Source organism: Antechinus flavipes, chromosome 1 (genome assembly GCF_016432865.1).
Source record: "Antechinus flavipes isolate AdamAnt ecotype Samford, QLD, Australia chromosome 1, AdamAnt_v2, whole genome shotgun sequence".
NCBI classification, from domain to species: domain Eukaryota; kingdom Metazoa; phylum Chordata; class Mammalia; order Dasyuromorphia; family Dasyuridae; genus Antechinus; species Antechinus flavipes.
This window is the reverse complement of record NC_067398.1, coordinates 680,396,033-680,417,812: the sequence shown is the minus strand read 5'-3', so window position 1 is coordinate 680,417,812 and position 21,780 is coordinate 680,396,033. Positions and strand designations below refer to the sequence as shown.

General features: G+C 49.2%; 1 protein-coding gene across 6 annotated transcripts in view; it reads left to right on the top strand.

Annotated features, from left to right (window-relative positions):
- Positions 1-33: 33 nt before the first annotated feature.
- Positions 34-21,780, top strand: part of PNPLA6 (patatin like phospholipase domain containing 6) — a 45,063-nt gene continuing 23,316 nt past the window's right edge. Inside the window, exons 1-19 of one of the 6 annotated variants that reach the window (XM_051972526.1) lie at positions 34-279; positions 8,147-8,243; positions 8,358-8,426; positions 9,066-9,153; positions 9,313-9,395; positions 9,542-9,639; positions 9,733-9,873; positions 9,940-10,099; positions 10,297-10,377; positions 10,460-10,588; positions 10,680-10,760; positions 10,864-11,026; positions 11,332-11,418; positions 11,500-11,609; positions 11,770-11,937; positions 12,021-12,098; positions 20,810-21,015; positions 21,122-21,253; positions 21,549-21,672. In XM_051972526.1, coding sequence (XP_051828486.1) covers positions 8,202-8,243; positions 8,358-8,426; positions 9,066-9,153; positions 9,313-9,395; positions 9,542-9,639; positions 9,733-9,873; positions 9,940-10,099; positions 10,297-10,377; positions 10,460-10,588; positions 10,680-10,760; positions 10,864-11,026; positions 11,332-11,418; positions 11,500-11,609; positions 11,770-11,937; positions 12,021-12,098; positions 20,810-21,015; positions 21,122-21,253; positions 21,549-21,672 — 2,040 coding nt within the window. In that variant the 5' untranslated portion in view covers positions 34-279; positions 8,147-8,201. Of the gene's footprint in view, positions 280-7,761; positions 8,244-8,357; positions 8,427-9,065; positions 9,154-9,312; positions 9,396-9,541; positions 9,640-9,732; positions 9,874-9,939; positions 10,100-10,296; positions 10,378-10,459; positions 10,589-10,679; positions 10,761-10,863; positions 11,027-11,331; positions 11,419-11,499; positions 11,610-11,769; positions 11,938-12,020; positions 12,099-20,809; positions 21,016-21,121; positions 21,254-21,548; positions 21,673-21,780 lie in introns of those variants that run through there. The other 5 variants (XM_051972524.1, XM_051972522.1, XM_051972521.1 and 2 more) reach the window with 5 other exon arrangements.

The window sequence follows — 21,780 nt, the reverse complement described above, 5'->3', positions numbered from 1 at the left end:
GAGGGTGAAGGGAGGTGGTGGCCTTAATGTTGGAGGGGTGGAGAGGAGCCCATGCCCTGGGCGGCTAAAACAAAACAAGAGTCTCGGCAGCCATTTTAAACTTGGAGGTATTCCACAGCAAATCGTGGGGTACGGTGGCCGAGAAAGGGCGGGGACGGAAATATGAGATCATCACGGTGCGCCGTGAATCGTAATTTAAAGGGGCCGCACTGCTGCGGTGGTGGTGGAGGGACTGGCGGCGGCGGCGGCGCCGCGGAGCTGAGGCGGCTGCGGGCCCTGGTGAGTCCTGGGCCCCCGGCGCGTGATCCCGGGGCGGTGTTAGTGACAAGCGGGCGGACTGGGGTGATCCCCGAAGTCGTCCCCCCTCTCCGCCTCCGTCTCGTCCCTTCTGGTCCTATAATGTCCCTGCCCCCCTCCCCTCCTTGTTCCTAATTTTCTCCGTTCCCCTGAGTCGATTGAATCCAACCGAAACATCTATGAGGCTCTTACTGTATGCCCGATGCTGGGGATGCGCAGTCCAACAAACAGTCCAGACGCCCCCTCCTCCCGGCACCACCAAGCACCCGGTGCTTTCCCGAGGGCAGGAGCATCTGGCGGCGAGTGGAGAAGACCCGACTCGGGGGAGATGGGGAGGGGCCCTCCCGTGTGTGTGTCAGCGCGGGGAGGGAAGCTCTGGGCCCACTTAGCGCCCCCTATTCCTGTTTGCTGCCATCCAGCGAGGGACCCCTCCTGGGTGGGGAGTGCGCCCCGACCCCTTTGCGGTTTTCCCGTGGCCTTGGGGCCAACCCGGGATCCTGCCGGGGCTTCCCTTCTCCGAGCCTCGCCGGCTGCCCCCGAGGCAGATGAGCCGCAGCGTGTGCGGGCCCGGAGCTCCCTGCCCCGGGAGCGGGCTGTGTCTTTCGAGCCGCAGGCAGCAGGGGGGCACCGAGCGTTGGGGGTTGGGCGTCACTACCGAGGCAGGGCCCCAGTTTGGCTGGCCCGGGGGAGGCCGGGCTAGGCAGGACCTTGGGCCGCCGGGAAGCGACTCCTCCGAGGTGCCAGGGTCCGAGCCGGCCTCTGCGCTGCCATCCTGGCTCCCCTCCTCCCGCTGCTCGGAGTCCTGAACCTCGCCCGTAGAACGCCCTGGAGCATCTTACCGGGCAGCGCGGCCCCTCGCTCTGGCTCACACCTCAGCAACCATTGGCCACCAGAGCAGCCCATCTTTTTCGCACAGGCTCCGGTGGGGCCGGGCTTCTCCTGCTTTGTATTTGCAGCGTCGGGTTGTTTGAGCTTCGGCATAAGACTTTACATTTCTTCCTGTCGAGCTTCGTATTATATTTGGCCCGAGGTTCTAGCTTGGCAAGATTTCCCCAAAATCCTGATGGGTGTCTATCTATTGCGTTAGTTCTCCCTCACTTACCCCTTCCAGTCTCGGGGTTATTGTCCTTTTTTTTTTTTTTTTAATGAGGTAGTTGGGGGTAAGTACTTGACCAGTGTCACACTGCTAATAAGGGTCAAAGATCGAAGGTCAGATTTGGCTGTGCTCCGTCCATCACACCACCTTAGCTGCCCCTATTGTCAAATCTTGAAAGCTAGCAGATGATGCTGAAAAATGAAGACCTGCCATTAAGGACTACTCTCCAGTTAAGGCCTTTCATCTGCTCTAAGTCTACTTAATCGTGCTGTCATTTAGTCCACACCTCTCTCTTTTTGCTCACTACAGATTGAGAGTCTTTATGAAATGCTTTGCAAATATTTAGGTAAAGGGCAGTTTCCCAGCCTACCAATCTCTAGTAACCACTTCAGAAGGGGAAATGAGGTTGTTCTAACTTATCCTGTTCCTGATGAAGCCATGATGGCTCTTTGTGATCACCACCTTCTTTGCTAATGATATATTCTAGAATTTGCTCTTGAGTCATTGTCTAACCCTCAGGCTTACATTTGGGAAACTATCCTTTTCTCTCTCTTTTTTCCCCTTGAGTTGAGACATTCATCCTTTGCTGGTTCTGTGGCATTTCATCTTCCACATTTTTCTTCCAAATTGAATCTGTGATATAATTGACATAGGGAACACATAGAGAACTTTTGGTGAGGAAATTCCTCTACCAGGATTGGCCTGGTTTGCAATTTATAAGAGAATTTTGAAAATTCTATGGGACAATTAGGAATTAAGTGACAGCCAACTTGTGTCAGAGGGAATATCTGATCTCATGTCTTCTTGATACTTGGACATTAACCCATCCCTCCAGTATCTTTTGAAGCCTCTGACAATGGTCTGAAATTACATGTGCCTATTTATTCAGTGGCCAAGAAAATAGGGTTCATCTGGGTGGGGTTGCTTGAGGTACTCAAAGATAAGGGGGTAAGGGAGGTACTTTTACTTTCCCAAGTTATCTTGTGTGTCACCTAAGAGCCATTTTTGGTCTCCCCCTCCTTCCTGCAGCCCTCTTCAACCCTACAAAATGCTATGTGAACAGAAAATTGTTTGGACATCAGGGAGGTGATGCCATGATGTGATGTCAGGGAAGCTAGCCAAGGTCACCTGCCTCACTTTCTCCTCCAGAGCTATCTGGTCCAATGGCCAGATATAGATCAGAATAATTTGAGGTGATCCCCAATGCAAAGACCTTGTCCTTTTTAAGCTAATGTCTTTAACATGTTTAAAAGGGTTTTTTTTTTTTTTTCTTTCTGAGGCAGTTGGGGTTAAGTGACTTGCCCAGGGTCACACAGCTAGGAAGTGTTAAGGGTCTGAGGTCAGATTTGAACTCAGGTCCTCCTGACTTCAGGGCTGGTGCTCCATCCACTGTGCCACCTAGCTGCCCCATGTTTCAGTTTGACTTAGGCAATGTCTAATCGATGCTAGGTAAGGTAAGAAGACTATGTAAGAAATGAGGCAGAGAATTATCAAAAAGAAAGAAAGAAAAAATATAACTGTCTGGAAGAGGACCTAGATTTCTGGCCAAAATGGAAATGACTGCTGTTTACATTCAACTTGAGCCAATCAGGGCCCAAACAGTGACCTGGTACCTACCGTTGGCCAATTAATGAGAACCAGAGGGATTTGGGTTTAAGGCATGGTCCTAGCCTATAACCCCCTAGGTATCTTTTGAGTTTTTAGCAATCAAAATTTACACCCCTTTGGGTAGAGCATCCACTGGTAAGAGCATGATACCCTATGTGGACAGAGGGAAGGGAAGGGGAAGAAGAAAAGAAGCTTGTGTTGTTCAACTGGCTACTTCCATCTGAGTCCTCCAGGGCAGCTCTTCCTCCAACTCACAGAGGTAGTTGGTGTGAACTTGAGAAAGCTTATGGAAGCAGAATCAATAGGACATGGCAACTGATAGGACTCTAAGATGATTCTGATTGTGAACTTGGATGCTTGAAGAGAGGGAGGTGAATTAGGGGTATCTGGAGGTTGGGGTGGATGGAGCTAATGGGCTCTGTTCTAGACATGGTTGGTCTGAGATTTTTACAGAACATCCAGTGGAAATGTCCAGCAGGTAACTGATCATGGGTGACCTCCATTCAAACAAATGATCAGGACAAAATATGTAGTAGATTTGGGATTTGTCTGGTTAGAGATGGTCAAATTGAAAAGGTAAAATCACTAACAAATTATGTAAAATAAGAAGAAAAAGCAGAAGAGTGCATTCAGGCAACAAACAAGGGTCGGAGATCCAGGCTAGGGATGGTCAGAATGGATGATACAGAAGAGATTTTTATCTGGGAGCATCTTAGATTACATGACCTCTGGTCTGATCTCTAGAAACAGGTTGCTTCCATCTCTGGATGGATCTCAGGGTGCTCTTATTGCTTCAGTTCTCATCATAGTCCCTTCTATCTCTTCAGCCCTCTCTGTCTTCAGAATTCTTCTTAGATTCTTAGTCTTCCAGCTCCGCAAGACTCATAACCCTTATTTTCATTGGCTTATATCCCTCCCTCCAACTCCCTTTCTATCCATCCCCTTAACCCCCTGACTCCCCTTGGTCTCTTAAGCACCTTTAGTCCCTTTTAGTCCTGTATTTTCCCCACCCCTTTTACAGAATCCTCTTGTTGACTTTCCAAAGCCCTCCAGTCCAACTGGTATCTGGACAAGAATTCCCTCTGAAACCTTTGACAGATGGACAAAAAGCCTCTTCTTGACCTGACCTCCAGTGAAGGAGAATCTACTCTTTACCAAAGTAGGCTCTCCTTTTTGACCACTCTGATGGTAGTTAATCGATAAAAATTTATTAAATGTCTGTGTGCCAGAAGCAGTTCCCAGTCTAACGGGGGGAAAGTGAGTAAACAACTATGTACAAACAATCTAGACAGATATACTGGACATAACCAGTAGAGTGAAGAAACTAGGATGAGGCAGGTCAGAAAGTCTCATAAAGTGGCACTTGAAGAAAGCCAGAAGGCACAGACGCCCAGAAAGGCCTTATTTGTTTACTTCATTCACTTTCATTTACACTAGTCTTTATTTGAAACCTTCCCCTTGTTCACTTCTTCCTGTTTCCACCCGCCTTCCACAGCTGCTCTTTAAAAAGCACAGCTGTCTTGTTCCCCAAGATTTTGCTTTCTAGACTCAATATTCATCCTTACTTTTGTCAGTCTTCATATGGCATGCTCTCCAGTCTTGTCACTGTTCTGGTCACACACACACACACACACACACACACACACACACACACACCTCTGTCCCCAATCTCGATCTAGTTTATCAAAAATCCTTACTGAGATGTAGCACCTTAACTGAACATAATACTCCCAGCTCATGACCAGATCATCACTTTGATTCTCAGGGACACTGTCTCCCTCACTGTCGCTTAAGATTACTTAGCTTTTGCTGCCAAATCTCTTTTAAAGAATTTGGAATGTGCAGGCCAATAATATTCCCAGATCTTGTTTACAATGTCTGTTCTCTAACTATTCTCCACCCCTCATTCCTCCATGTCCCATCATCCCATTTTTGGAAGCTTCTTTTTGTTGTTGTTTTTTTTCCTAACCCCCTAAACTTAGGATTTTGTTTATCTGCATTAAACTCCTCATTACTAGACTCTACCCATTGTTCTAGTCTAATGAGATCTTTTTGGATCCTGTCTGTTATTCAGGGTTTTAGCTTTGTGTAATCTACAGATTTTCTAAGCCTGCCTTCTATGCTTTCATCTAAGGCACTGAATATTGCAGAGCTCTGCACATATCTGTGGGGCACTCAATGGAACCTTCCCCTTCCTGCTTCAAATTGACATCAAAAAATTGGGTCCTGCCATTACAGTAGTTTTAATTGCATCCAGCTTCTTTCCTCAAAGTCACTCCATGTCCAAGAAAACAGCACAATAGCTTTTTACTGGCTGGTTTACTGCTTGATAATCAGATATTTCAACATGTCCCTTATCTCAGTGTATTAACCATGTCAGAGAGTAAAGGGAGCTTAGTCAGGCTTGGCTTGTTCCGGATGAAACCATGCTAGTTCTTGATGATTCTGACTTCCCCTGCCCCCCAAATGCTCACAAATCACCCCTCTGATAATACATTATAGAATTTTGCCTAGATTTGAAACCGAACTCAAAGTTCCTTAGTTTGCATCTTCCACCTTCTTCCCTTTATTAAAAATTGGTTCATCTGCCTGGTGTTTCTCCTGTTCTTTGTGATCTTTGAGATATCTTTTCCCCCCATGTATTTTTTCTTTAATTAGGGTAAACATTTATTGTATTTTTAAATTTTTTATTAAAGCTTTTTATTTTCAAAACATGCATGGATATTTTTTCAATGTTGACCCTTGCAAAACCTTGTATTCTAAATTTTCCCCTTTCTTCCTATCCCCTCCCCTAAATGTCAAGTAAACCAATATATGTTAAACATGTAGCAATTCTTCTATACATATTTCTATACTTATTGTGCTGCATGAGAAAAGTCAGATCAAAAAAGGAAAAAATGAACAAAAAATGCAAGCGAACAACAAAAAGAGTGAGAATGCTATGTTGTGATCCACACTCAGTTCCCACAGTCCTCTCTGCGCGTAGATGGCTCTCTTCATCACAAGATCATTGGAACTGGCTTCAGTCATGAGATGTGTCTTAATGAGGTTCATCGCTTCTTGGGCTGCATTTCATCTGTACTTTGTTTGCAACCCTAATTCATCAAGGCCAGGTGGTTAACTGTCTTAACATCTTGGGACTAATACTGACTTTCAACTCAACCCTTGTGTTTTTTCCTTCAGGTCCAGAGAGCATTTCCTCTGTGATCTGTAATCACCCTTTTGTTATCCTTAGCATTCATCTACAGCCTTAGCTTCCTCTGAACTCAAGCCTTCCCCACAGATTCCCTTCTCAGCCTCTTCTACCTGCTTGCGTTTCCATCTTCTAAGTGGGTTCATGTCTTAGTTCCATGTCCCCTTGCCTCAGTTTCCTTTAGACAGGAATCATCTGTGCTTGCCTCATAGAAACCTCATTCTTCATTGCTCCCCATTTCTTTCAAGCTAGCTTCCCTTGGAGCACTTTAGGCCCTAAGAACCTGCTTGTTCTCTGGACTTTTGGAAAGCCGCTGCCTCTAAGCCTGAGCTGCATATTTGACTTTATCCCCCTTTTTCTTCTTAGTCTTAAAGTGCAAGATAGAACAGGTCTGTTGCTTGTTTAGTAACTGGTTCATCTTGTTAGGTCAGTCAGAGCCATTATTGCAATTCCTCCTTTTGATTGCTTTTCTTTTTGAAGAATGAAATTATCATCAGGACAGGTCAAGAATTTGTCAGTTGCTCTGCTTTTGGCCAAGAGGGCAATGTATGAGGGTGATTTCCATCCCCTGTTCTGCGCCATCATTATATCATCTCTGGGGCCCATCTGTGACATGTTTCCTGAGTTCCTGGGCAGTGGGAGCCTGTGACAATACCGCTTTCTTATCTCCTTTGATCTTCACCCAGCTATTCTTTACCGCATTTCCCCATTTTGTCTCATGAATTTCCTCACACTGAGTTCATCTTCTTTAAATAGATCGCTATTTCAACAGCTCTTTTGATCTGGTTTTTAATTTTTCTTTTGAATAAGTAATCAGGCAGGTAGCACTGTAGAAAGAATGTGGACTTGGATTCCGGAAGACCTGTTGGAGTCCTAGCTCAGATACTTCCTAGCTGTGTGCCTCCCTTCATTTCAATTTCCTCATCTGTAAAATGGGAATAATTGAGAATAATGATAGTATCTGCTTCAGAGTTGTGAAGATCAATCAAATAAGTTAATACATTTAAAGTCCTTTGCTAATCTTAAATTGCTGTAGAAATTCTAGCTATTATGACTCTTAAATTTTGTCCTTCAATAATCACCTTCTGGTGTTCTTCACAGACATTCCACTTGGCCCCAGTAGCCCCAGTAGCCCCAGTGATGCCCACCTGTTTCCCTATCATAGTCCAATGTCTCCAAGATCCATCGTGACCCTATTTCCATCTTAGTGTCTGTCAGTAATTTCCCAGTGTTTCCAGTAATATTCCAGTCACCCCCAGTAGTTTGCTTGGGATGTCTTCTGACAAGGGGGAGGGGAAAGGGAGGGAACCCTCTAAGAGTTGGGGGTTGGGCAGAGGCTTCCTCTCCCCTGGATTTTCTCATGACTAGCCAGGATTGGATGCCTGCGACTCCTGTGGCGACTGCTCTTTGGGCAGTTGGGGTTCTGGCCCCGGTGGAATTTTCCCCCACATTTCTGTGAAGCCCTGGGCTCTGGGGATTTTCCAGGGCTGCCCGAGGGTGTGGGGCCAGGAGGAAGTGACTTCTTACTTCAGCTCTGTGGCGGTCTCATCTTCTGTTGCTGTGTTCCTCTTGGGACCTGAGAGCTGTGGATGTCTGGAAGGAGCGGTCCTGGGGGGTTGGGTACCAGGGCTCCCTCCATTGTCCTGTGTTCCAGAAGAGGGAGAGGGGGCTGTCCTTGAGGGTGATTGGGAGTCGGCCCTTAGCGGCTAAGACCCGTGAAGTTATGGGAGGAGTGTGGGGAGCCTCGCGTTGCCGCTGAGAAGCAGGGTGCTGGCTCATGTTGCTTCTGGGCAGCCCCACCCTTTCCTTACCTTGCCCTGGCCTTTGTCCTCTCCCTTCCCAACCGCACCCCCTGCGGCCGCTTCTCTGGCTATGTGTCGGGGCTTAGGGCAGCCCTGGGGGGCCAGCCCCAGCTTCCACCACCTCACCTGTCCTGTTCCCTGGCCCCCCAGGGCCCCACAGGGCCACAGCCGGACCTCCGAGGCAGCCCCGGAGCCAGCGGCAGACATGGGCCAGAGTGAGTCCGAGCTGCCCCAGCCCCCACCGCAGGTAGGTGGCCTGGGGGACTTGGGGGGATGAGGGCCAGGCGTTTATTGTTCCCGTCCTGGGAGGGGAAGAGGCTCGGGTCGTCCCCCCAGAAGCTGTCCCTCCTCTGCCCTCCAGGATGCCGCCCTGACGGACATGCTACCCAACATCAAGCTGCTAGTGGAGGACCCACTGCAGACCAGCCTGGTGAGTCTGGCAGCTTTGAGGGCATCAGTGGTCCCGACTCCCAAGGTGCACTGCCCCCATCTGGCATTAGTAGGAACTTCAACTCCCAGCATGCCGGACTTGGTTTAGTCTGGCTTTGCTGGTGAGAATTTGAAGACCTGGAATCAAATTGCCAGAAGGACAGAGCTGAAAGGGCCCTTAAAAAACATCTTCATCCCCGTCCGTGGAAGGGAAATGAGGTCCCTGATGTTCTTGTTCTGCCAGTCAGGCTTCCCAGAGCCTCCTTTGGGGTGACCCTCAGCCAGCGGGACTGTAGGAGAGATGGACAGAAGTTCAGTGATTTTAGGGGGGGATCCAGAGAGAGCAGCGAGGCGCCAGCCCTGCGCGAGCCCGCAGGCTGTAGGAAGGGGGCGAGATGCGGGGCAGCCACGCCGAGTGCCACGTGGGGGGGCGGGTGCTGAAGCTCCTCGGGGGCTCGGCCGCTCAGGGAAGGGCCTTGGACAGGGAGCCTTGAGGCCCAGCTGCGATTTCAGTAGGTACCAGAGAGAGAATATTCAAGGGGAAGAGCACGGTGTGGACAACAGGGAGGAGGGAGGGGTTCTCGCGGGGCAGAGGTCCTAGGCTCGTGTGTGACTGGGCATTCGGTGTTTTTCATCGCAGGTGATGGGGATGATGATTGGTGTCGGGGCCGTTGTGCTGCTCATGGCCACCCTCATCCTTGTGCTGGTTCGGAGGCTGCGGACAAAGAGTGAGGCTGCCTAACGGGTTCTGTGGGCCCTTTGTGGTCATCTCTGGGGGAGAACGTGCTGGCTTCTGGCGGGATGTGGGCCGGGGGCCGGAAGCTAGAGCCTGGAGAGGGTGTGGGCTGAGCCGTGGGCTCACTGGGGCCTGTGCTTGTACTTGCTAGAGGTCCAGGCCCAGGAGACTCCCAAGTATCGATTCCGCAAGAGGGACAAGGTCCTGTTCTATGGACGCAAGATCATGCGCAAGGTTCGGCCCCTCCCTTGGCGCGTCGGTTTCCCAAAGTCCACTCGCTGCCCTCTCGTCTCTCCCCCCCCCTTCTCCCCCCGCCTTCCTCCCTGCCTGCTGGTGTGCCTGGTGGGAGGGCCTGCTGATGGGCCCCTTCCCTGCTCCAGGTTTCCCAGTCGACCTCCTCCCTGGTGGACACCACGATCTCCACAGCCTCCCGGCCCCGAATGAAGAAGAAACTCAAGATGTTGAACATTGCCAAGAAGTAAGGACTCCCCTCCCGGCCCAATCCAGGATTCCCAGGGGAGGCGGGCTGTCTTGGTCTGTCCCCCCCAACACATAATGCCCGCACCCCTAGGATCCTCCGGATCCAGAAAGAGACGCCAACCCTGCAGCGAAAAGAGCCTCCCCCCGCGGTGCTGGAGGCCGACCTCACCGAGTTTGACGTGGCCAATTCACACCTGCCCTCCGAGGTGCTCTACATGCTCAAGAACGTTCGGTGAGTGGGGAGCGGGGGGCGGCGGAGCCGGCGTGGGCTGGTCCTGACGCCCTCTCCCCCCCGCAGAGTGCTCGGCCACTTTGAGAAGCCGCTCTTCTTGGAGCTCTGTCGCCACATGGTGTTCCAGCGGCTGAGCCAGGGCGACTACGTGTTCCGGCCAGGCCAGCCCGACGCCAGCATCTACGTGGTCCAGGACGGGCAGCTGGAGCTCTGCCTCCCGGGCCCTGTGAGCAGGCCTGGTCAGAGGGCTGGCTGGGGGCCAAGCAGCATCAGGCCAGAGGGGGGAGGTGACCGGGAGACAAGGGCAGTAAGGGAGCCCGTGGTGGGGACCGTGGAAGGAAGGGGCTGGATGTCAGACACCTGCTGGTGGGGGTGCGGGGGCCAAGTGCTGGCCTTCGGAGGCTAGCTGCTGCCGTTTTCCAGGATGGGAAGGAGTGTGTGGTGAAGGAGGTCTTCCCTGGGGACAGTGTCAACAGCCTCCTCAGCATCCTGGATGTCATCACGGTGAGTTCTGGAGGCTGCAGGGGAAGGCGGCTGGACCAGAGGGTGTGCCCGGCTCCCTGACTCCATGGCATTGCCCCTTCAGGGGCACCAGCGTCCGTACAGGACGGTCTCTGCCCGCGCTGCCCGGGACTCCACGGTGTTGCGGCTGCCAGTCGAAGCCTTCTCTGCCGTCTTTGCGAAGTACCCCGAGAGCCTTGTGAGAGTTGTGCAGGTTGGTCCCCCCTCTCCCCACGGGCCCCTCCTCCAGCTTCCTGACCCCTCTTCTCCAAGGGCCCTGACCCTGGTTCTGTGCTCACCTTCAGATCATCATGGTGCGCCTGCAGCGAGTGACATTCTTGGCCCTTCACAACTACCTGGGCCTGACCAATGAGCTCTTCAGCCACGTGAGTGGGGGGGGACGGGAGGGGCTGTGGCGGATGGGCTGAGCTGGGGCAGGGCTTGTTCTGGAAAGGACCGCTTCGCCATACCCTCGCCCGCTCTGTTCAGGAGATGCAGCCGCTGCGCCTGTTCCCGAGCCCTGGCCTCCCAACCCGAACCAGCCCCGTTAGGGGTCCCAAACGTGTCATCAATGCCTCTACTGCTGAAGAAGCACGGGATCCTCTTGCCCGACCCCTGGACCCTACTGGAGCCCCCCTTCCTGGTCCCCCAGGTTCCTTGCCTGAATTCCTGTTGGGCCCTTGGGATATCTTGTGTGCCCGCCGTAGCCTCCTGTCCCCACCTTGGCCTTTCCGACTGGATTTCCAGGTCCTCCCATCCCCTTGCTCCCCCACAGTAACAGCTGGGGTCGGTGGCAGCCTGTGTCCCAAGCTGGAAGGAGTTTGTCTCGATAGCCCTTGCCCTACCTGCTCCTTTTAGAGCCTTCCATTTGTCTTGGCCCCCCGGTTCCCCAGACCCAGGTGGTGGACTTGGAGAGGAGGCACCATCAAGGTTGAGTGTGCCTCCTTCCCTCTCCAGGGGATCCTGTGAAGCCCCCAACCTCTCTGGAGCCCCCTCCCGCTCCCCTGCTGAGCCGGTGCATCTCCATGCCTGTGGACATCTCTGGTAAGGGTCAAGAAAGAGGGAAAGATCTGGAGTGAGATGGGGCACCGACCCCAAGGCTTCCCTTCTTCCATCCCTTTCCAGGGCTGCAGCGGGGGCCGCGCTCCGACTTTGACATGGCCTATGAGCGAGGCCGAATTTCTGTGTCCCTGCAGGAAGAGAGCTCGGGGAGCCCCCTTCCCAGTACGCCCCGGGTGAGGCCCTGCCCCCTCTTTGTTCCACACCCCCAAGCCCACTGAGGCGTTAAACTCCTGGCGGGCTCCTTGGGCGCCTGACTGAGGCCGCGCATGTGGAAGGTGGTCAGGGGAGGAGGGGTCTGAGCTGGGGGCTCCCTGACTTCCTGGTTCCACCCAGTTGATGTCTCAGGAGCCTCGGGAACAGCCGGCGGGGGCCTGTGAGTACAGCTTCTGCGAGGATGAGTCAGCCGGGGGGGACTGCCCCTTCGGGCCCTACCAAGGCCGCCAGACCAGTAGCATCATTGAGGCGGCCAAGCGGGAGCTGGTGAAGCTGATGAAGATTGAGGTAGGCAGGGAGCGGGGGAGAGGCGGGGGTTGTGGAAGGCTGGGGCCCCTCCTGAGAGCCTTCTTGTCCTTCGCTGTTTCCAGGACCCCACGCTGCTGAACAGCCGCGTGCTGCTGCACCATGCAAAGGCGGGCACGGTCATCGCCCGCCAGGGTGACCAGGTGAGCCCTAGCCTGTCCTGCCTCCTTCCCTCCTGGCACGGGCCTGTGCCTCGGTGAGCTCTGCGGCGGGCTTCAGCTCCTCAGGCCCAGATAGCTGAGCTCGCCTCCCCAAAGGGGTTAGAAAGACAATAGCCAAGGTAGCACATCCCAGCTTCAGCCTTGCGCCCATGTTCTCAGTGGTTCCCACTCATCATCTCCGAGGGTCCCTGATCCCCTCCCCCATGCCCTGTGCTGGCCCTGGTGCTGGTTAGCCACCACCCAGACACTGCCAACCACTTGGGATTCAGCAGTTTGTCTTCCTACGTCATCAGGAAAACTTCCCATAGACCCTAACAAGTCGTGACTAATTCTTCCTGGGAAACCACAGAAAAGTGAAACAAACAGAAGGTCATAATGGAGAGTGGCACTGGAGGAGGGTCCGGGCTCTTGGACCAGGGGAGAGAAAGGCCTGAGATCTTCCTGCTTTGCTGCCTTTGATGGCTTGGCTCAGGGAGCTGGGCGGTGTGGGTGCGCCATCCGGACACAGTCCTTGGGGATGTGGGAGGGCCAATGGAGGGTCCATTAAGCATCCTTCCTCCAGATCAGGACTTCTTCCCCTTTTTCTCAGAATGATGCTCTTCAGCACAAGACACAGAGGATTGTAAGGGAAACCAAATGTGAATGAAATAACAGTAATCAGAATATTTAAAAAACTCAGATTCACAGACTCCTGGTTAGAATACCTCATCTAGATCTCCCATGGATCCCAGGGAAGCAATAAGATGCAGAATTATCCATCTTTTAAACTCTGACTAGCCTTCTTCCTCTTCAGCCAGACATCTTTCTGACAACATCCTTTCTATTGCTCCCTCTGTGGGGTTCTTTGGTAATATCCTGCTCCCTATTTGTGCTCAGCAGCCCCATTATTCTCTCTGATCTTTGGTGACCCTTTCATTCCACAGAGGTTAGTATTCATTTCATGACTCGACTGTCAAGCATCGTTGAAAGAAGAATATTGATGTTAAAAGATGGGGCTTTATTACATAGAGAAGCTTGAAGCCTTTTAAACCACTAAACAATTTCCCTCCAGTTCTCTTCTGGGCTCCGTTCCGCAGCTGCCAAGGTCTAGTCCCCGTTAGGTCTGCTCTCTGGGTTTTGCATCCTCATAATCTTGCAATCTCTAACAGTGGGCATTCTGTCTTTGTCCATCTGGGTTTTCTTGTGTGGAGAGTTAGGCTGAGTTCTTTCTTCTGAATGATAACAGACCTCCCGAAGAAAAGCAGTGTTTCTAGGGCTTGATGCTCTCGGCATGAAGAGCTCTCAGTACAGCTGCTTAGAAGCATGACTGACAGGGGCATTAACGGCACGCAGACCTGAACAGGTCCTTTCTCTTGAAAGCAAAACTGTTGATTGATTCTTATATTGTCTTCCTGCCATGTTCAGAGGAAGCGATGATGGGAGGTATTGTTCTTGATTGGGGGGACCCACAATGGGGAGAGTTGGTGAAGTGACAGGAACCTTAGAAAGCAGCAACCCCACCAATATAGAGTTCATATTAGATAGGAGGAGGGAAGTGTGGGATGTAGTCTTGTGGGTCCCCTGGAGACGAGGCAGATGGATTTCAGAAAGGTCAGAGTAAAGAGAGGTCTCATGGTCTGAAACTCTGAAAGCAAAGGCTACCCACAGGGCCCAGAAGTCTCAAAAATAAAATTCTAATGACCTAATCGTGAATTATTCTGATGGGAAAGGATAGGGAGAAATGAGCATCTCAAGGGAGCAGTGTTTTTTCCAAGAGCTCTCTGCAGAGGTTGATTTTAAAATGAAGCAAGTGAGGGCACATATTCAAAGCCAAATAGGCCTTGGAAGGGGAATCCTATAAGATTGTCAGGCTGAATGAACTCAACTTTTCAGTAAATGGAGGGCTTATTTATGTGCTGTAAGAGCAATAAAAGTAAAAAAATAGAAGATCTTTTTGCTGAGGCTAGCTGGTCAACAGTAATAAATGCAGAATGAATTGAACTCTTCCCTATTAAGAAAAACGATATTGTAAGTAGAAAGCACAGAAAAACCTGGTAAGGGGATGCGAGGCCCATAGATCTCTCATTTTTGGAAGCACCAGCTTTATGTCCACTTGTCAATCCTTAGGATCAGTAACAGGGAGAATCTTGCCAGGAAGACAGTCTCATTGGCCTGCTCTGGGACCACTGCCTCTGCAGTCTCTCTTGCATTCAAGAAAAATTCACTTTTTCTCCTTCTCCACTGAAAAAGAAAGAAAGACAGCTCAGGTTCCACATTGGCTGTGTCCACAAATGCATGTCTTGTTCTGCACCTAGAGTCTGTGCACTTGTTAGGAGGTGAATAACATTTTTCATTGTGTCCTCCAGAAACCCAGAAGGTCATTGTTTCGATCAAAGTTCTTAAGTCTTTCAGAGATGTTTGGCTTGACTGTTGTTATTGTGAAAATTATCCTCCTGGTTCTTCTCCCTTCATTCTTTGTCAATTTATTCTGGTCTTCCCAGGCCTCTGGAATCATCTCCTTCATCATTTCTTATGACACGATAGAATTCTATCCTATTCATGTACCATATCTTGTTCAGCCATTTCCCAGATGAACAACCTTACTTTCTAGTTCTTTGCCATTGAAAAAACTACTATCAATATCTCGGCACGTATGGGCCCTTTTCCTGTTTCTTTTGGCACTTTCGAGTCTAGATTTGGTGGTGGTACTGCTGGGCTCAAGGTTATGCAGCCTTCCCAAGTATGCAGTTTTGCCAGCTCCCTCTCAGTGGTCAAGATGAGACACTGATGCCAGTGTTTGATATGAAAGGAGACAAAACAGACAGACAGACAGATAGATATTCATACACTGCGCCTGAATGGAAGAAGGATCCCTGATCCCAAAGGCAAGGAATTTCTCAGTTCACAAAGTTTCTCTGAGCATTCCAGTTGTGAAATTGCTGGTCTCCTGTTCTTCTGTAACTTTTCTTGGACTGAGATTGGGGCTAGATAAGATCAGGCAAGATTAGAGAAATGTCTGCAGTCCTTCTAGGCTTCTTGTCTCTATGGGGACAGTAGTGGTTGAGAACGTGCCAGAGCTGGGCTGGTTCTGCTTTCTTGGCCGTTTGATAGATGGTGGTTGTGGGATACTTGTGGCTCTGCTTAGTGGACATGGACTCACTTTATCAGGATGAACTGGTTTGGGCCTCTCCTATTAGGAGTGTCCTGGAGGGAAAGAGGTGGGTTCCAGAAACTACTAGCCAATGAGCTTTGATTTGCAGGACTAATTCTGAGATGGGTCATTAAACTTATAGGATGTGATCTCCGAGAGTCATCCTGGGTTCATCCAGAGCCAGTTATGTCACACTAACCTCATTTCCCCCTTTGGGCTGAGTTACTAAACAGGTAGAGTCTTATTCACGTATTTATGTTGGCCTCATTCACTTATTTATGCGACAGTGGGAAATTTTATAACATTTCCCATGATACGCTTGTGCACTAAATGGGTAGCTGTGGCCAGGAGAATGTTTGAAGGTTGTTGAATTACTGGACCAAAGAATGCCAGTCGAGAGTGAAGTCCCTAGTGGTGGCCACAGGACTCTCTCCCAGGCCCTTGGAACATATTTATTGATGATTTAGATGCAGTCCTTGTGAGGGGATTAGCAGGGATAGAGAATGAGTAGAATGCCAGGCTTGGAGCTAGGGAGATCTGAGTTCCGATCCTGCTTCTGACACGTATTCTCTCTGTGATTGTGGAAGAATGACAATCTTTTCCTCAGTCCCTTTATCTATAGAAGCAGGTTACTGTTATGTAGAATGCTCCTGGCAAATGTGATTTTGAACTTGATGTGCAGAAGGGCATGTAAAGTTTAAAACTTAAAACTTTAAAAACTGGAGAATTCTACAGAGATGTAGCTCATTATTTCATTAGATGACAAGATTGGGAGCTTGACCACTGACCCGGCAGAGCAGATTGCCAATCAGAGTCTAGTCAAGTGAAATTGAATTTGTTGTTCCGTCCTGTCTTCATGACCCCAGGGATGATAGTGTACCAGACGCTTTTGTCCTTCACATTCATGTCTGATCTCACCCCCTGCCTTGCCTTTCTCCTTTTGAGTAAGGATTAATATAAAGTCTTTTTTATTGGTCAAAAAAGGTCAATTTTGCCTAATTGATCATCTAAACATAAGCTAGGAGAGACTTGGTCCATTCATATGAAAAATATCTAGGACTTTTGTTTTATTCTTGATCTAAGACTTTTAGTGGGGCATCAATCTACCATAATCTGACAGCCAAAAAGCTAATGTGATTTTAGGCTTCATTTATGCAAGAGTCAGAGATCTCAAAAAAGTGTGGTGATGATCTTAAACTCTGCCCTGCTCATGTCATAGTTTGGGTATTGAATTACATTCTGGAAACCCCATTTTATTTTTTCCCCCTTTTTTCCTTTTTATGTTTTATTTTTCCAAATAAATTTCCAAAATTTTTCCCCAAAAATAGTTTTCAACATTTACCTTTACAAAACCTTTGACAAAATCTGCCAGATTTTTCTCCTTTACCTCTTCCCTTTCTCCCTCCCCAAGATAAAAAGCAATCCACTATAGGTTAAACAAGTGCAATTCTAAATATATTTCCACATTTATCATGCTGTTCAAGAAAACTTAGATCAAAAGAGAAAAAAAATACAAGAAAGGAAAGAAGCCAAGCAAACAACCAATTACAGATATGGTAAAAGTACTATGCTGTGATCCACATTCAGTCTCCATAGTTCTCTCTCTGGATGTGGATGACATTTTCTATCACAAGTCTGTTGGAATTGCCTTGAATCACCTCTTTGTTGAAAAGAACCATGTCCATTGCACTTGATCATCAAATAATATTGTTGCTGTGTACAGTGTTCTCTTGATTTTGTTCACTTCATCTAGCATCAGTTTGTGTAAGTCTTTCCAGATTTTTCTGAAATCAGCCTGCTTGTCATTTCTTATAAAACAATAATATTCCCTTACATTCATATACCATAACTTATTCAGTCAGAATTCCCCAACTAGGGGGCATCCATTCAATTTGGGAACCTCATTTTAAGAAAGGCATTATTGACAAACAGGGTAGTGAGGATGTGGGAAGTGGATTCAAAGCTTTGGCCCAGGGATGAGAAGACTATATTGGTTTTGAAGACCGGAGCAGTCTTCGCTTATCTAAAGGGTCTCCATGTAAGAGAATTAAATTTATTCTGCATCACTTGGGATCGAGGGTAGAAGACAGATCTCTGTTAAATTAAAAAATTAACAATAGTAGTTATTTTTTAATAGTGCTTTTAGGTTTGCAAACCTCAGTATGCTATCTTATTTAATCCTCACAATTCTGTGAGGTAGGCCTATTTTATTAATGAGGAAATAGAGTTAGAGGAGTTAATTGAGCTGCCCCTGTCACCCTGCTAGGGTTCAAAGCCGGGTCATTCCCGGCTCCATGTCTTGTGTTCTTTCTTGACGCCATTCTGCCTTTCACATGAGAATTGGTTTCCCAACAATAGAGCTGTCCTGCAATAGAATGAACAGCTTGCGGTTCTAGTGAGTCCAGGCTGCGGGCATCTATGCTCTCTCTCCTGCCAAGAAGAATCAGAAGCAGGCCCCTGTTCCTTCCACAGTGCTGAAGCCCTCCAGGGAGCCTTGCTGGGGTTTCAGAGGCCCTCAGCATAAACTGTGGGCACGGGTGTCACCAGCAGAGGAAATGTCACTGAGGGTCAAGCATGGAATTCTGTTTCCCTCCTGGGGAGCCTTGGGCCCCAGCTGACCCCCTCAGCCTCTGTTAGCCCTTAGCTCTAGCCCAGTCATGGCCAAGGCCTCTCAGTACCTGGCTCTGGCCCTTAGAAGCAGCCCCAGACCTCCAGGCCCAGGCCTTCCCCTGCTTTCAGCCCTCTTGGTCTTCCCTAGGCCTCTGTTTTCACCTTCAGATCATTTGATTTAAGGCTATAGATGGGAGAGATTCTTCAGTTCATCCCCTTCGTCTTATTTATTCTTTTTTACCCCGCTGAGGCAATTGGGGTTAAGTGACTTGCCCAGGGTCACACAGCTAGGAAGCGTTAAGTGTCTGAGGCTGGATTTGAACTCAGTTCCTCCTGACTTCAGGGCTGGTGCTCTATCCATTGAACCACCTGGCTGCCCCTCTTCCTCTTCCTTTTACAGTTGTTGCAGCTGGGGAGCTTGAAGAGCTAGCTAAGATCCCATAGACAGCAAATGGTTGAATTAGCTTTTGACCTAACACTCTTTCCCCTCTCCCCTTTGAGGGACCCTGGTGTTCTCTGGTCCTGTGTGTTGGGGCTGCCTTTACTGATTTTGAAGGAGACTCAGTCACCTCTCACTGGACTTCCTCTGGCAGCTAGATGTCAAAGGGGATGGAATACCGGCTTGGAGTCAGGAAAATCTAAATTTGAATCTGTCTTGGACACTTATTAGTTGTATGACTAGGCTCTCAGCCTCAGTTTCTACATCATTAAAAGGGGCATAATAATGCCTCTTTATGGTGCTGTGAAGTTCAGATGAAGTCATATATGAGAGGTGTTTTTGTAAATGTGTATTATTTCACGTTATTTTTCTTACCTCACCAAAACCTTGCTGTATACTATCTGTGCTTTCTGGTGCAAACATGGTTCCATTCTATGTCCTGGTTCCTTTTTTCTGGGTCTTTAAAAAAATTTATTCTTACTCATATTCCAGTTCTTAGGACTAATTCTCTTCTTCCTTCTGACTTCTTGCTCTGTCAGCAGGAAGGTGCCCAGACCCAGCTTCAAGTGGCTCCATCAAGAGGCCTTGTTTCTCTTTTTTTTTTTTTAAATTTAATTTTTATTTAATAATTACTTTATATTGACATTCGTTTCTGTTCCAATTTTTTTTTCCCTCCCTCCCTCCCTCTGCCCCCTCCCCTAGATGGCAAGCAGTCCTTTATATGTTGGATATGTTACAGTATATCCTAGATACAATATATGTTTGCAGAACTGAACAGTTCTCTTGTTGCATAGGGAGAATTGGATTCAGAAGGTATAAATAACCCGGGAAGAAAAACAAAAATGCAGATAGTTTGTAATGGGCTGAGGCTTGAGTTGATGCACTGAGGTCCCAAGCACATGAGGCTAAATAGTAATTGGACCATACTCTATTAATAGATAAGCTTGGAGAGAGAATGGCCCCCACCCACTCTTTGTGCAAGTCCTGATGTGTTGTATAGGAAATGACGATTTTGGTGGGTGGAGGCAGGGGAGTGGAGAAGGAAGGGGAGGAGATGGCTCAGTGGGGGGTGGGGGATGGAGAATCTTTACCTAGGATCTGTCCCATTTCAGCCAAAAAGTTACTGCTTTAGTCTTTAAGAAAATAAGTTCCCTGTTTGTCTTATACTCACCTAAGTTCCTGGTCACTGGAGACTTCTTCAGTGAAAGTAGGGTCCTTGGGCCCCACGTTGGGCGCCAAATGTAATGACCGCGTATTTAAAGTCAGCCGGAGTCAGGAATTCAGGTTAAGGGGAAAATCTTCAATATTTATTGAAGCAAAGAGGTGAATAAAGATTGCTATAGCAAATATAGGCAAGAAAGATTGCGATAGCAAATATAGGCAGTTGCGACAGGAAGCCAGCTAAGAGAGAGCGACGCGAGCCGAGGCAACCATGGAGGCAACTGTGTCGGCAACTGAGGCAATGGCCGTCCCAAAGGTCTCCCCTCCCCTTCCTTCTCCACTCCCCTGCCTCCACCCACCAAAATCGTCATTTCCTATACAACACATCAGGACTTGCACAAAGAGTGGGTGGGGGCCATTCTCTCTCCAAGCTTATCTATTAATAGAGTATGGTCCAATTACTATTTAGCCTCATGTGCTTGGGACCTCAGTGCATCAACTCAAGCCTCAGCCCATTACAATAGTTCACATTCGTTTCCCAGTGTTCTTTCTTTGGGTGTAGCTGCTTTTGTCCGTCATTTATCAATTGAAACTCAGTTAGGTCTCTTTGTCAAAGAAATCCACTTCCATCAAAATATGTCCTCATACAATATCGTTGTTGAAGTGTATAATGATCTCCTGGTTCTGCTCATTTCACTTAGTTCATGTAAGTCTCACCAGTCCTCTCTGTATTCATCCTGCTGGTCATTTCTTACAGAACAATAATATTCCATAACATTCATATACCACAATTTACCCAGCCATTCTCCAATTGATGGGCATCCATTCATTTTCCAGTTTCTAGAAGAGGCCTTGTTTCTCACCAGGAGATCTGGTTTACTTCTAGCTTCTCACCTGTCCTTGTTCCCCCTTCAGAAAGATGGATCCTTTCTGTTCTAGACCTGATATCTTCCTGGTGCTCATCTTTTCCTATTAGCTGATGTTTTGTCAGACTTGACAGGATCTCAAGAGCAAAGTTTTAGAATTTTAAAATTTTAGAAAAAAATTAGAATTGGAAGAGACATCGTCCAGTCCAATCCTCTCATTTGCAATTGAGGAAATGGAGGCCCAGAAAGATGAAGGAATTTGTTCTAGGAGACCTGGGATTTGGGCCTGAGCCCCCGACTTCAGATCCACAGCCTGCTGCCTCGTAGGTCTTCTCTCCCACGCAGTTGTACCCCCATTTCCAAGTGTTTAGGTCAGTGGCCGGTGGCTCCCACTGGAGGGCCTGTCAGTCATGCTTGAAGTTATCCCCCTAAAGGGAGGCATCTTTCCAACCTTGCCCTTCTTTTTCCCCCTCCGGCCCTGCCCTAGGATGCCAGCCTGCACTTTGTGCTCTGGGGCTGTTTGCACGTGTACCAGCGCATGATTGACAAGGCGGAGGACGTGTGTCTGTTTGTAGCCCAGCCTGGAGAGCTGGTGGGGCAGCTGGCCGTGCTGACAGGGGAGCCGCTCATCTTCACCCTGCGGGCGCAGCGGGACTGTACTTTCCTGCGCATTTCCAAGTCGGGCTTCTATGAGTGCGTATGGACACCCCGGCTGGCCAAGCAGGACTGGGGTGTTTGGGGGAGGCGGGGAGGGGACAACAGGGTCTCCATGCCATCCTGTTTCCTCTTCCCGTCCCAGGATCATGCGGGAGCAGCCAAGTGTGGTCCTGAGCGCTGCCCACACCGTGGCTGCTCGCATGTCCCCATTTGTACGCCAGATGGACTTTGCAATTGACTGGACCTCAGTGGAAGCTGGCCGTGCCCTCTACAGGTAACAGAGCCTTAACCCTGGAACCTTAAACCTAAATTCCTCTTGCCCTAGATCCCATTTCCCATCTGTATTTCCTCTCATTAGACACCCTAAACCCTGGAATCCTTCAACCTGAATCTCCCAGGTTCTAGTTGCTGAAGGTCCTTGTGATTGATGGATTTTTGGGTATCCTTTTTCCCTTCATGAATTCCTGGGGCCTTGGTTTTCCCAGTCCCACCCTGGCTTTATCATTGAAGTTCTCTGGGGGAAAACCAGGCACTTTCTGATCTTCCCCACCTGTGTCCCTATACTCCAGACAGGGTGATCGCTCAGACTGTACCTACATTGTACTCAATGGGCGCCTGCGCTCTGTCATCCAGAGGGGCAGTGGCAAGAAGGAATTGGTCGGGGAATATGGCCGAGGGGATCTTATCGGGGTGGTGAGCTACCTCTATCCAGGACCCAGCCCTTCCTAATCCTGGCTCTGGTTATGTCCCCTGCTTCCCATCCTGAATTCCCGCCCTGTCCCAGTGCTTCCTCCGGCTTTA